This window comes from Solanum tuberosum, unplaced genomic scaffold (genome assembly GCF_000226075.1).
Source record: "Solanum tuberosum cultivar DM 1-3 516 R44 unplaced genomic scaffold, SolTub_3.0 scf00386, whole genome shotgun sequence".
NCBI lineage: Eukaryota > Viridiplantae > Streptophyta > Magnoliopsida > Solanales > Solanaceae > Solanum > Solanum tuberosum.
The window spans coordinates 426043-439670 of record NW_006239320.1 but is presented as its reverse complement, the minus strand read 5'-3'; the positions used below and the strand labels follow the sequence as shown (position 1 = coordinate 439670).

Genomic DNA, 13628 nt, shown 5'->3' with positions numbered 1-13628 from the left:
TTTCTTTAATCCCATGCTGCTTTTTACAGCAGCAATTTGTTTTTTTTTCCCCATTTTTTGGGGTTATCTAATTTCTAAGTTTCAACTTAGGTGTGTTGACGAAGTAGATGAATTTGGTCAATTATTTAGATCCTATGAATTTCTTTCTTTGAGAGAGAGTTCAGGTTAACACTCTCAGCCTCCTTAATCCGACCCAGGCTATAGATGATATAAGTAACAAGCACTATTTAACTGTACCATTTTAAAAAATGAAAAAAGCAAAAACCTTTCGTATTGATTAATTTATTCTTGAATCATGAATTACAAGCTATAGCCTTGGCAATTCTTCTACGTACATAATATTAGTAATAACAATGCCTGTTCCTTTTTTGTACTAATAGAAATTCAAACCGTTGGGAAAGAAGCAAGCTTTGCAATGCCACAATGGCCGCCATCAACTCCAACATCTCTAGCAATTCTCATATATCCTTCCTCACCCCAACTACTCCCCCATGAATTCTTCACTATCCAATATTTTGTACCATCTTCTTCACTTGTCCCATAACCTATAACTGTCACTGCATGATTCAGGCTAGGGTAACAACTTCCATCATATATTCCACTTCCGTACATATGAAACTCTTGGTTAGCCGCAATACCAACAGAAATTGGTTGATTCACTACAGCTTGCAGCAACGATGACTCGCTAGGTGGTACGACTTCGTAGCCACTGATAGTCACTGCTGCTGATTGTTCGGTCTTGCAAACTTTTTGAGCTGCTTCATAAGGATAGTTAGTCTCCGTGGTAATGCCCCCGCCATTGTTCTGAAGTAAGAAGTCGTAGGCTACAGTCATTAGTCCGCCCTCACAGCCGTTGTTCTGCGTAGAGCAATCCAATAGTTGTTGCTCCGATAGTGAGATTAGTTCGTTGTTTGCGATTTGATATGCTCCTTCTATAGCCGCGACCGCAGAAAATGCCCAACAACATCCTGTACGTGTGATAGTTTATTTAAAAACAAGCGATGTACGTACCTAGTTTATAAATTTGGAAATTGAACTTTCCATTTATAGTTACACATAATGGTTATGGCATATAGTGTTTTCAAGAGCACACAAATACTATGTCTATTCAAAAATAGTTGTCACGTTTTAAAATTACAATTTAGATATTTAAAAACGATATGAAAATTAAATAACTATAAGTAGTAATTCTTCTCATATTAGTATGACAAAAAATCACATGATATTAAATTATATATTAAAATTCATATATATAGTTTGATTTTTGAAAAGCGAAAAATGCATGACAAATATTTTAAGACGAACATACTTAACCACAACTCAAGTGAAACTAATAAGAATTTGAACTGGTCTTACCACATACACCTTGATCTTTGATTTCTGTGACACTTCCCGACTTTCTCCAGTCCATGCTAAATGGAACTTCAGTCACACTATCATATTTAAAGGACGTTGTTGTAGCTATTGATTCTTGCTGGGATAATAATGAAGTGTCGAGTCCCATAAATGATGCTGTAAATTCCTCAGTGGTCAGATCAGCATATTTATTGATGGCTAGTTTATAACGCAGAGTTCCGTTCTGGTTGAACGATTCAATGAACTCAACGTTTTCCTTGAATGTTTTGAAGCGATGTTCCTTTTCTATATCATCTTTGTATACACGTCCATGATGAGCCATCCATTTTTCATGCCTTTCAAGCATGGATAATTCTTTTAAGTCGCGGGAAGTCACTATAAAGGGACATAGGCTAAGAATGAAAAAAAGAACAAGAACAATAATATTCTTGAGGCAAAAATTGAAAGCCATTGATACTAAATGGTAATGAAATAGGAGTATTGAAATAGGAACTAGTTTAAAACTAAAAGAGAGGCTGAGTGAATAAGCACACATCGATGTTAACAGAGTTTATATAAGCACAATATTGAGAATTTTCGCGTACAAAATTTTCCAATTGAGCCTAAAAGGTCAATCATTTCGTTTTCCAGGAATGATCAACCTATTTTAACTTTTTGGGAGACTAGGACGACTTCAAGCAAATTTAAACAATACAAACAGAGTAATCTTTCTTTCCTTTTTTTTCGTAAAACACACGGTAGAGAAGGTGGTACGTAGCTAATATTCATATCTCAGTTTGTTGACTACCTGAACTCTACCTTATTGATGAGTGTTCGACTCCCTACCTTTTAATCAATCCCCTCCTACATCTTTTTCTTTTTTAAAAAAAAGGTTTTAAAAAAAAACAAGAAGTAGAGGAGGTTCGCATTTATATAATATCAACAATTGAGATATAATTGATTAATTAAGAAAATCTTTTTCCTTTAAAATTCTTATTGCAAGCAAAACAAGTATACAACATAGCTCACTGCGTGATATCTGGACTACTAGACAAAAAAAGGAAGAAAAAGATAAAAGAAAAGACTATGTCAACAATCACTAAAAGGTCAACAATTATATTATTTAGGGATGTACAAAACCGAATCGAAAACTGAATCAAACAGCAAATTAAGTCAAATCGAGAAAAAAAATCCAACTAGTGGTTGGTTTCATTTGGTTTGGTATTGAATAAAAAAACCCGACTATATTTGGGTTGGTTTGGTTTTAACTAAAAAACCAACCCGAGACCAAATCAACCCGACATTATATATATAATTTAAAATTTTATTTTATACATAAAAATATTTACTTTGATATAATTATTAAATATTTCTTATGCTTTTTCATAAGTTTTATCTTTTAATATATTATTTCAAGTTTGAAACTTAGAATTTTGAATGGTTCAATAAAAAATTATAGTCCACAGATGTTGGTAATTATAATAAAGTTTAAATCAAAATCAAATTAATACTAATGCAAAAAGAAAATCAATTCAACACTAAGAATGACAATAATATTGAATATTTGTTCTTTGGCTTTACATTGGTTTAGACAATTCAAATACATAATCTAATTTTAATTTCCTTTAATATTTAGTCATGTAACTAATACTTATTAAACTTATTTTAGAATGATTTAGTACTTTTAAATTATGATCATTTTCATTATGACTTGTTAATTTGCAATATTTGTTTTACGCGATTTCATTATTATTATTTTTTTATTGGATATTTAGTATCATTAATCATATCATATTTTCTGTTAGTTTCTTAAGAAACACCTTATATAGTTGTATTTTGGTAGGACTAAAGAAATATTTGAAGTACAAGTAAATTATATGTTTGTATGAATACTTTACCGGAAAAACCCGAAAATCCAAAAAACCCGAAAAAATTCGAAAAAACCCGAGGTTGAAAAACCCGAGTTTTATTGGTTTGGTTTGGTTTATGGATTTAAAAATTCGACACAAATGGTTTGGTTTGATATTTGAAAAACCCGAACCAACCCGGTCATGTACGCCCCTAATATTATTACTACGTAGAGTTAGAGCATTTGTCGAGTTGTGCCAGTAATTTTGCGCAAAGGTTATGCTCTATTTCGTTACAATTTTATTCCACGTCCCCACGAAGGGACTGATGACAATGGGTATATTAATGGGGCAGCTTAATTGTGAATCGAAGGACATTATTGATTATTCCAAAAATCTGGGTCTACTTTGCGTAGGAATCTTTGCTTCTCTTGGAATTTCTTCTGCAACGTTTTTGTCAGATACACTAATTGTTATGAAAAATTAGACCAAGTCTTGCTCATGCATGTGCTATAATATTGTGGAAGTCATCTTCATTTGATTGTTGATAATTTGCCCAATGAATTGATGGGAAACTAATATCTCTTCTCATCTCTTTCTCCACAACTTTCACTATTGCATCAATTTACAAAATCTTTACTCAAGAAAAGCACCGAATTAACTAAGTATTAGCAACTACCACATACAGAAAAGAATTAACTACAAAATATATTTGTCGCTTAGATAACTCTAAATAAATTGTATTTTTTTTATAATCAGTCGCCAATCCGTAGCTAAATAAAATTAGTATGAAATTTATGTTGTTTAGTTACTGAATTTTATTAATCGCTTAGTTATTTCTTGTTTTCTTGTAGTGTACATGCTGGTAGTGGTAGAACAAAAAATACACTAGATATCTACATATATGCATTAAAATTGAAAAATATGAAATAATACATAGAAGTTTTGTGATGAAAAAAATCACTTAAAACTATTCAAAATCACTTATTCAAACGAAACTCATTTTCAAAACTATATATGAATTGATGTTGGATATTTAACGAACTAATTAGACTATTCTTATTAAAAGAAGGTTCCACACCCTGATAGATATATATTGGAATTAGACGTTCTTTAACTCTACCGATCGAGTTTGGTAAATTCAAGGATTTTCTGCTCTTGTTCTATCTTGTTTTACACCTTCCACTTCACAAATACTTTAAGAATTAAGGTGTTTGGGCGGTGAATCTGCTTTTAATTTAATAGAGCAGAAAGAGTTTTTATGTTATTCGGAAAAAAATAAAAATTTCAGTTTCTTAAACTAAGTAGAAGCAAAAGTATAAAATTATTTTGTCAATATAAAAGTACCCTTGCCATTTATACATATTTATCAATATATTCATGACTAATTAATTACTATTCCCTATGTCCCATTTTATGTAAGATGACTTAGCATGGAGTTTAAGAAAGATAGGAAGACTTTTAAAACTTGTGGTCCAAAATGAATGACAAAAAATTGTGTTGTTGTAAATTATTTCATTAAGGGTAAAATAACCATTTTATAGTTAAATTATTACTTAATATAGAAATATGTCATTCTTTTTTGAAACTGACTAAATAAGAAAGTAAGTCACATAAATTGGTACAGAGGGGTAACATATATCATATTTTTGGTTTAGTTTTTTACACAAACAATTCTTATTTAATTTTACATTTTATATATTATTAGTTTATGTTTAATATGTGGAATAAATTTTTAAATTTATTTGGCTTAACTTTTTAATATATTCAAATCATCATGTTAATATTATATCAACATTTCATATTTTCTTTGATTTATCTACGTATAATATTGATTAAAAATTTGCAATATGTACTTTTAATAAATAAACATTAAAATTAAATTATTTTTTAATAATAGATATTAAAATATTTTTCTCTATAAAATAATGTTATTATTGTTTAAAAAGCATTGATAAATGTTCTTTTTCGTAATTTGACTCTCAAAAACATTTAATTTTTTTAACATCGAATGCAAAACACTTTTCAAATAAACATTTATAAATTATTATTATTTTTAAAAATCACTTTTGTGAAAAATTATTTGATAAAAATGGTTATAACACTACATCAAAAATGATCATAGGCGGCAATTAATTCTTAATTACCGCTAGATATGTATTTTTATCGGCAATTAATATTCTTTTTATATGTCCCTAAAACCTTTAGCGACATTAGTTCTAATGGCACTTAACTAATGCTAGTAAAGACTTTAACACTCTTTATTAATGTCAATATTTATTGTGCTAAAAGTTATTTTTGTTATAGTGTAAAACTAAACCGGTTTTAGTCGTTTGGCCAAAAGAGGCTAGAATTCACCTTTGATTAATTTGATTGGCCAGAATATATTTGTTCGTCACATTTTGGTACTAATAATATAATTGGTTGATTAATTTGACTAGACATGCGATACCACTTGAACATGTCATGATTTCATTTGCTTGTCTATTTGATTTTAACACACCATGTTACTTGTCACGTGCTATGAGCTTGACCTTTTTGATGAAGTAACACCCTATTGGACCATGGGCTTGTGGGCTCATTTTATGAACCCGGACTACACTAGCTAGCCTAAATGTACATATTAGCAAATGACAAGAAATATATGCGTCAAGTAGAGGTGTCTGTCTATTTGCTCATTATGAAAAAATCCATCGCAATGTCCGTCAATATAGTATAACTAGGAACCCAATTTTGCTGTGGATGGTATAAGTAATTAACAAGCACTATTTGACTGCATCATTAAAAAACTTTTAAAAGAAAAAAACGCTTCTTGTATTGATTAATTTATTCAGGAAACACGAATTACTAGAAATATTTTTTATGTTGTAACAGGAATGTCATGTTGAAACTAATAATTTCAAACTATGTTAACGATAAATAAAAGGGAAAAGACATAAATTTCTCTCTAAATTTGTGCCGAAAAGTCAGTTACACGTTCGAACAATTGTGACAACCTATTACACACCTAATCTTGTTCAAAGTGATATTAATATCCCCTTCCGAAGACAATCTCAGTTTTGTGTAAAAAAAGTGTTGTACACGCGTTTTCACGCATAAATAATATTATTTAAAAATTTTAAAACCTTTTTCCTTGATATTTTCTTTAACTTTTGCAAAAAATTAAAAACTTGGAAATCTTCCTTCTCTCACCATACATATCTCTTATTAAAATCTATTTCTTCTTTCTTCTCCATTGTTCATAAATTGATGGAAAAGATAAAAACTTGAAGAGAAAATAGGAGTCAATAAGTCGATTATGAAGTATAGAGATATTGGCAACGGTGATAGGCGATGGGCAACACCATTATGACCGATGGAACAAATAAAATTTTTAAGATCTGTAAAATTCTTTAAAAATCTTGATAAGTATGTATGCAATTCATTAGTATTTTTTGTATGTAATTGATTAATCAAATATGTTATTGATGATATGAGACATAAAAATAACATTGTGGTGGTTGTTGGTAGTTCTCCGGTGAGAATAGAGAAGACAAAGATTGAGAAATCATTTCTTCGGTGAACTTTTAAAAATTTAGACAATATAATCATGAATTTTCAATAGAAATCATTATCTTTCTCATGAATTTTTTTAGGTGATCTTCTCCGGCGAGTTCAAACAGAAAAATCATGAACTTTAAGTTGAAAATTATTGACTTTTCGATGAAAGTCATCATCTTCTCCACCCTTTCTATTTTTAAGAGTTCATTTTTATGGGTAGAGTGTTGAATGTGCTTCCATCAAACAATCAATGACGACAAATGCAGTGATTCCTTAAGAAGAAGAAGAAGAAGAACTCAAAATAAAGAAAAATGAAAAAGCTTTAAAGAAATTAGGACCACCAATAAAAAGATTAAAAAAAGAAAAATAAAATAATTAATATATTGAAAATTATAATACATAATTATATGACCAATAAAATAGTGTCATGTGTTGAAATTCGTCATTTTAACATATAATTTTTTCTTCTCACGCACCTTAAGGAAGGTGAAGACACTCTCTTTGTCATGTCACGTTCTAAGGGGGTATTAATATCACTTTGAACAAAATTAGGTGTGTAATACGTCGTCATAATAGTTTGAGCGTGTAACTGACTTTTCGACACAAGTTTAGGAGAAAATTTATGCCTTTTAGCATAACAATTCAAACAGTTGGAAAAGAAGCAATTTTAGCAATGCCACAATGGCCACCATCAACCCCAACATCTCTAGCAATTCTCATATATCCTTCCTCACCCCAACCCCTCCCCCATGAGTTCTTCACTATCCAATATTTTGTACCATCTTCTTCACTTGTCCCATAACCTATCACTGTCACTGCATGATTCAGCTTAGGGCTACAACTTCCTTCATATATCCCACCATTGTAAAAATGAAACTCCTCGTTAGCAGCAACACCAACAGATATCGGTTGATTCGCTACGGCTTGTAGTAAGGCAGATTCACTGGCTGGTACAACTTCGTACCCACTGATTGTCACTGCTGCTGATTGTAATTCCGTGCTGCAAATGCTTTGAGTTTCTTCATAAGGATAGTTACTCTCCGTGGTAATGCCCTCCACATTATTTTGAAGTAAGAAGTTGTAGGCGTTAGTCATTAGTCCACCCTTGCAACCATTGTTTTGTGTAGAGCAATCTATCAGCTGTTGTTCTGAAAGTGAAATTTGTTCGTTGTTTGCAATTTGATATGCTCCTTCTATAGCTGCCACCGCTGAAAATGCCCAACAACAGCCTGGGATGCAGATATTCAAGTCTTAGTCTATTTAAAAATAGAATGACATATTTATAAATTTTTAGTAACTTTTAAGGACCAGCTTTTATAGCTACACAAATGATCTCCTGGTATTTTACAGACCACATAATTCTAGAGGCTTAATTTGTTTGGAAAAATTGGGGGTAGGGGAGTAGACCTACAATTTGGGAATCGAATCGTCATCAACAAGGTGAGAGTTTAGGTAGTCAACCAACTGAGTTACTAAGATTCTCTATAAAATATGTTCTAATATATACTAATCCCAAGTTGGAAAAATATATTTATCATGTCTAGTCAAACTACAATTATATCAAATTAATATTATATTCGTTCATTTTTAATTGTCATAGTTTCTTTTTTTAGAGTCAAACTGTAAAAACTTTGACTAACATTTTAAGATGTATTTTTTCATCATATTGATTTGCAAAAAAATGCACTTTATAGTACTTTTCCTACCGTTTTTGAATATCTAATTGTTTTGTTTAAAATATCGAATTAATGTAATTTAATTTAAACTTGAAAATTAGTCAAATTGACTTTCGAAAAACGCAACATGACAAATAAAAATAGACGGAGGGAGTACTTACTACATACACCTTGATCTTTGATTTCTGTGACACTGCCCGAATTTCTCCAGTCCATGCTATATGGAACTTCAGTCACACTACCATATTTAAAGGACGTTGTTGTATCTGTTGATTCTTGCTGGGATAATAATGAAGTGTCGAGTCCCATATATGATGCTGTAAATTCCTCAGTGGTCAGATCAGCATATTTGTTGACGGCTAACTTATAACGTTGAGTTCCGTTCTTGTTGAACGATTCGATGAACTTAACGTTTTTCTTAAATGTTTTGAAGCGATGTTCCTTTTCTATCTCATCTTTGTATGCACGTTCATGACGAGCCATCCATTTTTCATGTCTTTCAAGCATGGATAATTTGGATAATTCTTTTAAGTCGCGGGAAGTTACTATAAAGGGAGATAGGCTAAGAATGAAAAAAAGAACAAGAATAATAATATTCTTGAGGCAAAAATTGAAAGCCATTGATAGTAAATGGTAATAAAATATTGAAACAGGAACTAGTTAAAACCTAAAAATTAAAATAAAGGCTGATTTAATAACATAACTACATATTGATCTTAATAGAGTTTATATAAGCGCAATATTGAGAATTTTCATGTACACACATTTCCAATTGAAACTAAAATGTCTATATATCATTTCGTTTTCCAGGAATCGACCTATTATAACTTTTTAGGAGACTAGCTAGGACGACTTCAAGGCAAGTTAAAACAATACAAAAACTGAATAATCTTTCTTTCCTTTTTTTTTGTGGTTGTGAAGTAAAACTTACGGTTGAGAAGGTACGTATTTATATATATAATAATACTTCATCTATAATTGATTAATAAGAAAAGCTTTTTTCATTAAAATTCTTATTACATGCAATGGAACATAGTTCACTGTGTGAATCGTGATGTCTCGATAGCTAATTAAACAAAAAGGAAAAAAATAAAATAAAAGAATACTGTCGATAATTTATAAAAGGTCAAAAATATATTACTTAGACCACTTGTCGGGTGATTTTGTGCAAGGTCTATGTTAATCTGTTTGGTTACAATATAATTTCATCATACGTACGTCCCCAAAAGAACTGTAGACTATGGTTATATATTAATGATTCGAAAAATCTGGGTCTACATTTTTTTGTCAGATTATTGATATGATAAAGTAGACCAAGTCTTGCTCATGGATGTGCTATAAAGTTGAAACTATCTTTGTTTGATTGTTGATTAATTTGCCCAAGGAATTGATGGGAAAATAATATCTTCTCGTCTTTTTCTCAACAACTTTAACTATTGCATCAATTTACAAAGTCTCTACTCAAGAAAAGCACTAAATTAATTAAGAATTAGCAACTACATGCTGGTAGTGGTAGAACGAAAATTACACTAGATACCTGGACATGCATTTAACTTTACAAAAGAATCAGTAGAAATTTTGTGAATAAAAAATAATTCACTTCAAAGAATCTAGTCAAAACTCAAAATCACCTAGTTTTCAAATAAGAATCTCATTTTTAAGGCTATAAAGTGGAAAACAGATTCTCACTAAAATATTAAAAAGCTCCCTAACCTATGAATACACTCTCATTTTTTTCTAACCGATTCAATTAAAATATCTAAAAAATAATCATCAAATATTAGATTGATTAGCGATTTTTTTAAAGTTTGGTAGTTATCATGTAGCCGAAGTCTTTAGATTTATTAGATTGGCCAGAATATATATTGTTTGCACATTTGGTACGAGTAATTTAGTGGCCGATTGATTTTTGACGTATCACTGGGGAGTCCACATTGGATCTCCGATTAAATTCGAATCGCGCACTATAGGGTCCATTTGAGGGTGACGCTCCCAAAGAGGATTTTGTCTATATCTAGGACTCGAATATGAAAACTCTAATTAAAGCTGAAACAGTCCCACCATGTTACTTGTCACGTGCTAGCTTGAACCTTTCGATGAAGTAACACCCTATTAGACCATGGGCTTGTGGGCTTACTTTGTGAACCCGGATTGATAGCTTAGCCCACATTATATTTGATTTTAAATTCAAATACTTTACTACACTAAAATAATTAATCTTAATTCCGTCCAATGTTTCCTAAATTAAGGAAATTAGCACAATTTTATTGGACTTACATTTTTGCAATTTTCAGATGCCTATGCTTCTAACCATTTTTTTCCTCTCAATATGTTTAAAAATTGAATTAAAGAAACCTAAACTTTGATCTGCACGGAGTCTATCTCTGCTAACTCATTCCATTTAAATTGTATCTCCAAATAAATATCTGTTATTTCTTCTCTTTTTTCCGTGCTTCTTTCTCTAATGGAATGAATTGATTTTGTCAAGTAGTATATCGATCCAAAAAACACATGATACTAAATCATAGTAACATAACACTGAGAAATAACAAACCAAACTTCAATTCGGAGACGACAAAGCACAACATAGATGGATTACACACAACGTAAAAGGAAATTCCCTTCAAGGACATACATAGAAGAGAAATCAACTCCACATATAAAAACAAATTAAACCAAATTGAAATAAGAACTTATTTGAATGAACTCTCTCAAATTTCATACTCCTCACGATCCATGAGAACCCAAGTTTTATCTTTCTTTTGAACCATTCCTTTGTTCTTCTCAACCCACCAGTTAGCAGGCACACCATATTCTCCCTTCAATGCATCCGTTGATTTGTTAACAAGAGCTATATCGCGATCCACTTCTAATTTAAAATCACCAAAAAATTCTCCTATTAATATTCCTACACCTTGAGTACCTGCCACTCCATGTAAATAAGCCTCCAAATTATGCCAAGTTTGTAAGTTTCCTGGAGACTTCAAGTAATCGGATTTGGCAGTGTCAATTACTAGTACTTCGCCAACGTCTATATAGCCAATGGGTGGATATTTTGGAACAATATCTACTATGTTATCAACTCTCAAAATATGGAGATTTTTTAGTTTTGAAAATGCAACCCTGAAATTGAGATCTCCAACGTTTGGACTTGCAAATACACAAGCTGTCACTGGAAATTCCTTTCCATTGCTTGTTTTGTTGAATCCATTGTAAACTATGTCAACTGCATTTAAGGTTGCCACTGCTGCACCTAGGCTATGTCCGGTTACAGTTATGCTGACCTCTTCATTCTTGTATTTCTCAACCAATTTTTTCACTTCTTCAAGGACCTAAAAGGAAGAGTTACCATAATATCAACCACCGATCAATCAAAATATCTATAGAAATAACTACTCCATTAAATATATTTTAGTGGAGAACTTCAACAAAAAAAATAGCGGTGTTTTTATGAATTAATTTGACTATGCTGAAAAGACATTAGTTTGTGGGTAATATCAATTCAAATAGAAGTCATATAGCATTATGAGAAAAGTCAAACATACAACAACTAACTAAAACTATAGTGAAAGACAAAATTAACTAAAACGATATAAAACTACAAACAAATGAAGACAAAATTAATTAACTAAAACTATATAAACTATACAAGCAAGTGAAAAAATATTTGTACCTGGTCTCTTGCACTGGCTTTATTAAATGGTGATTTTGGATCATCAGATGTATATATACTTTTCCATCCTTGATGCACCAAAGGTTTGAATAAAGGCAATATTGAATTACCCCCACCAAAAACTTTAGGTGCTGGCACTAGTAAAAATTGTAAATCATTAACCCATTCTAATGTTCTAATTGTTCCTCTCCATGCAATTACAATATCCCTTCTCCCTAACACAGCCTTCCCCTTATCAGTAGCCACAGCAACATACCCCATAAAATTTGATTCCTTACTCCATGCTTCCCTTGACCATGATTTTACCATAAAGGCCTCGGGAAGCGGAAACGACGATGTAGCGTAAAAATATTTTGTTACGTGATACATTTCTGGATCTAGTCCAACTTTAGCAAAGAGGTTTTCCTTCGAGTATCTGCTACTTCCTGCATATTTTGACGCTCTATCGGAAATGAATGTGTCGTAAGTAGCTTGAGCTAATTCTCCATATTGAATTATGTATTTTCGGAGATTAACATCCAAAGGGTTTAATAACCCTTTCCAATTTTCTTTGCCACTAAGCTCCTCCCATTTTTCAGCTATACTAGCCATATATTATTTTTTTCTCTCTTTCTACTTAATTATTTTCCTCTAGATATGTTTCTAATTTACATATTAGAGACTCCAATTTATAGATAATTTTTTTTTTTGAAGGCATCAATTTTTTTTCTAATGTTTCTCTTGAAATGTGCTGTCATGTGTCAATATTTTATTCATCAATTGGAGTAATCATTGGCTCCGATGTTTTTCTTGGAACGTGCTGTCAATATTTTATTCATACATAAGAAGAACATGATCTGTGTGGGATGAATTAAAAATGATCGATAAGTGCACGTTAGAAAATGCTCATTTATGCCCTAATTAATTAGTATAAATTATTGAATTGGATTAAGACGTGTCTAAATAAGGAGTAATAATATAATCCACCATGAATAAGGAGGATTCACATACGAAGGACTTCTATTAACTTGACTTTGATGCGAAAAAAAGAAAGAAATGAAGGGTGTGTTTGGTATGAAGGAAAATGTTTTCTAATTTTCTCATGTTTGGTAGGGTTAAATGTTTTGGAAAATGTTTTCCAAATCAACTCATTTTCCTCAAATTCAAGGAAAATGACTTCCCTTCAAAACTTGAAAACATTTTTCCAAAAACTCTCTTCCAAACTTTCAAACTATAATTACTTTTTTGTTGAAAAAATCAATTTATTTTGTCCCTACCCTCAAACCAATCCCCCAACCAACCCCCCACCCCAAAAAATAATTTAAAGCTTGTTTTTTTAAAAAAAAATTAACTTCAGATTTTTATTTTTTTACCCCACCTCACCCCTACCCCCATCCTCTCCCAAAAAAATATTAAAAATTATTTTTAAAAGATATTTCTAATTTCAATTTTTTATTTTTTTACCCCCCACCCACTACCCTCGCTCCCCCATCTGCTCCCCTATCAATCCCCCTATCAGCCCCCCAACCCCCTTCAAAAAGAAAAAAATTTAAGTTTGTTTTTAAAAAATATTTCTAC

At 31.2% G+C, this 13628-nt stretch overlaps 3 protein-coding genes across 3 annotated transcripts; all 3 read right to left on the bottom strand.

The window, feature by feature from the left end:
• Positions 1-374: 374 nt before the first annotated feature.
• Positions 375-1992, bottom strand: LOC102599335 (zingipain-2-like). The gene is made up of 2 exons (XM_006362373.2): positions 1357-1992; positions 375-968 (listed from the first exon to the last, which is right to left on the bottom strand). The coding sequence occupies exons 1-2, from the start codon at positions 1889-1891 to the stop codon at positions 385-387; spliced, it is 1119 nt and encodes a 372-aa protein (XP_006362435.2). The 5' UTR covers positions 1892-1992; the 3' UTR covers positions 375-384.
• A 5082-nt stretch (positions 1993-7074) lies between these two features.
• On the bottom strand, positions 7075-9072 carry LOC102599011 (zingipain-2-like). The gene is made up of 2 exons (XM_006362372.2): positions 8560-9072; positions 7075-7951 (listed from the first exon to the last, which is right to left on the bottom strand). The coding sequence occupies exons 1-2, from the start codon at positions 9017-9019 to the stop codon at positions 7365-7367; spliced, it is 1047 nt and encodes a 348-aa protein (XP_006362434.1). The 5' UTR covers positions 9020-9072; the 3' UTR covers positions 7075-7364.
• A 1903-nt stretch (positions 9073-10975) lies between these two features.
• On the bottom strand, positions 10976-12693 carry LOC102598689 (phospholipase A1-II 1-like). Its single transcript, XM_006362371.2, has 2 exons — positions 12072-12693; positions 10976-11730 (listed from the first exon to the last, which is right to left on the bottom strand). The coding sequence occupies exons 1-2, from the start codon at positions 12660-12662 to the stop codon at positions 11110-11112; spliced, it is 1212 nt and encodes a 403-aa protein (XP_006362433.1). The 5' UTR covers positions 12663-12693; the 3' UTR covers positions 10976-11109.
• Between the last annotated feature and the right edge of the window lie 935 nt (positions 12694-13628).